Source organism: Urocitellus parryii, chromosome 4 (genome assembly GCF_045843805.1).
Source record: "Urocitellus parryii isolate mUroPar1 chromosome 4, mUroPar1.hap1, whole genome shotgun sequence".
Taxonomy (NCBI): Eukaryota; Metazoa; Chordata; class Mammalia; order Rodentia; family Sciuridae; genus Urocitellus; species Urocitellus parryii.
The window spans coordinates 35,047,529-35,050,079 of NC_135534.1; the positions used below are offsets into that span (position 1 = coordinate 35,047,529).

At 35.4% G+C, this 2,551-nt stretch overlaps 1 protein-coding gene across 1 annotated transcript; it reads right to left on the minus strand.

The window, feature by feature from the left end:
* Nucleotides 1-211: 211 nt before the first annotated feature.
* Fshb (follicle stimulating hormone subunit beta) lies at nt 212-1,986 on the minus strand. Its single transcript, XM_026405161.2, has 2 exons — nt 1,828-1,986; nt 212-442 (listed from the first exon to the last, which is right to left on the minus strand). The coding sequence occupies exons 1-2, from the start codon at nt 1,984-1,986 to the stop codon at nt 212-214; spliced, it is 390 nt and encodes a 129-aa protein (XP_026260946.1).
* Nucleotides 1,987-2,551: the final 565 nt, after the last annotated feature.

The following is a 2,551-nucleotide window of genomic DNA, read 5'->3' on the forward strand; positions in this document are numbered from 1 at the left end:
GTGAGTTAAGACTGAATAAAACATATGGAATCAGACCTAGATATACAGGGCTGACCCTCAGTTCCTGGAGCTTGCCCTCCCCCTCTGCCAGGACAGCAGGGATCGGTGGGGTCTGACGTCCTTGGCCCAGTGTTGCAGCCTGGATGGTGCATACACACAGGTATTTTGTGTGTCTTGGTCCTTCAGGACAAGGGTAAATGTCCACTGTCCTTTATTCTTTCATTTCACTAAAGGAGCAGTAGCTGGGCCCCAGCCCTTGCACGGTACAGTCTGTGCTGTCGCTGTCACACTTGCCACAGTGACATTCGGTGGCCACTGGGTATGTGTACAGGGAGTCTGCGTGGTGAGCACAGCCAGGCACTCTCACAGTCTCATACACCAGCTCCTTGAAAGTGCATATTTTCTGGATGTTAGTCCTGGCTGGGTCCTTATATACCAGATCCTGAGGAGATAGAAATGAGACAGTCACGGTATTTAAAACTGCATGCTCTCACATTTACCCATTAAAATCTATATGACTTCAGAAATGACCTATTATAGCACATTTTCAGATTGCTTTGGAAAGTATGTTATTTTTTTTCTTAATCTGTATGACTATATTAATTCTTTCTCAAAATGTAAAGGAACTTTGAATCTCAATGAAGAAAAACGATGAAAAAGGAAATATGACTTAGAATTTTAAGTTGTCTTTTAGTATTTAATTGAAAGCCATATTAATGACAACTTAAACCATATTCACTGAAGTTTAATTTCTCAGAAAGCATTTTTCCAAATACATTGTCCTGATATATTTTTTAAAAAGTTAAAAAGGATATAATATGAATGCTAGTGTTTAGTTTAATGTGTTTGTGAAGGCTCATGTAAGATATTAAATATTCTACTGCCTCATAGACATTTTCATCTCTTAAATGCTGTATACTTTGCAGGGTTCTTAGTTTCAAAAGACACAAAGTTTGCAAAAATTTTTTGTTCTAGCACTTTCCAGTGGAAAATTTATTGGTACTGAGGGGAGAATGTGGGGCTGCTATTTAATTTATTTCAATAAAATCAATATCCCAGTCTATATCCCAAGGAGGTACAATAAATTGTGCATGAATAGAGCTTGATTGATCAAACTTATGTACCATTAAATAAAATATATTTCATTAAAATATTGGTATTTTCAATTTCAGTTTATAGAATGAAATCCTGCATAGATAACCAGGTGCTACAGGGAAAAAAGAAAACAAGTGGAAATTACTTCTTTAATTGGATCAATGCAAAGCCATGCACATTCAAACTAGCAGCTTAGTTTGGCTCTGTGTCTTGGTTTTCTCAGGGGTATAAAGGGAGTAGTATTGCTGAAATTGTATTTAAGCAGGTCAAAATGACAATTTTTATAATGTGGCTGTATTTTAATATAACTTGGAAATATATTTTGGTACTGTTTCTACAGCAAAGATAGGGCCTTAATTACAAAAATTGCCTTTTGAGGAATATTCAAGGTCCTTTATGATTAAATATGTGTTTCTGTATTTATCTCTTTACACATGAAATGTAGAAACTACAGTTAGTAGAAATGCTTCATTTAATATTTTTGAAATGTAGAATTGATACATTACAAAATTTATCAGATTAATTCTAAAGCTTTTCTAAATTTATTTAAATTAAATCCTATCCCAAAATTTACATCATGGTCGTTAACTTCAATCACAGCACAGACACTCTTGGCTAAAGGACTCATGGCTGTTAATTAGGAAACATGAAATATCTATTAGGTAGGAATTAATGAAGCTTGCCTCATGCAGACCCTCAACTCCCTCACTTCCAGCAAGGTGCAGGACCTACCCTGGTGTAGCAGTAGCCTGCACACCAAGTGGTGTTGATGCTTATGCAGAAACGGCACTCTTCTTTCTCCACTGCAATGGTGATGTTGGTTAGCTCACAGCTTTGGCAGCAGATTGCTTTCCAGCAACAGAAAAGGAAGCAAAACTGGACTGACTTCATCCTGGACTGAGAAGCAAACAGCCAAAGCCCATCAGGAATCAAGAAACCAAAGAATTAAAATCACTGTGTAAATTGACCAAATCAAAAGTAATGAGTTAACCCACCTCCCCCAATCATGTTTGCTTTAGCAAGAATTCCCCTTTATTTTATTTTTTTTTGTTTCTTAGGACAATAATCCTTCTCCTCCTCCTTCATTTTTTGGTAAAGTACAAAGACATTGTAAATCAAAGTTCAACATAATGATTTAAGCAAAATGGCATTTAAAGATTACAGTATATTATGGCTGACCATCTTAAAGTGATTAAAGCAAGTAACTTGTGTTCATCATCTTTGCCTTTTCATTAACATTTTTAAAGACTAGTTTTGTTTAAAAAGAAAAAACAGTTTTATACAACACAATGATTTCTTCATTTTTTAGTGTCTCACAAATATTGTTATTTGCTTTTGCCTACATTTGTTTAAAATAAAACTATTTCAGATGCCAGGAAAATTGGTCTATAAAGTCAATTGCTTGCTAACAGTGATTACAATATATTAGCCATATTAAGGAAACCAGGCTGACAAG

Bases quoted from the DNA above. Each gene is read 5' to 3' on its own strand.
- Fshb (XM_026405161.2), bottom strand. From the start codon at position 1,986: ATGAAGTCAGTCCAGTTTTGCTTCCTTTTCTGTTGCTGGAAAGCAATC. The intron at 443-1,827 runs GTAGGTCCTGCA...CTATCTCCTCAG, and splicing joins CAGGCTACTGCTACACCAGG to GATCTGGTATATAAGGACCC.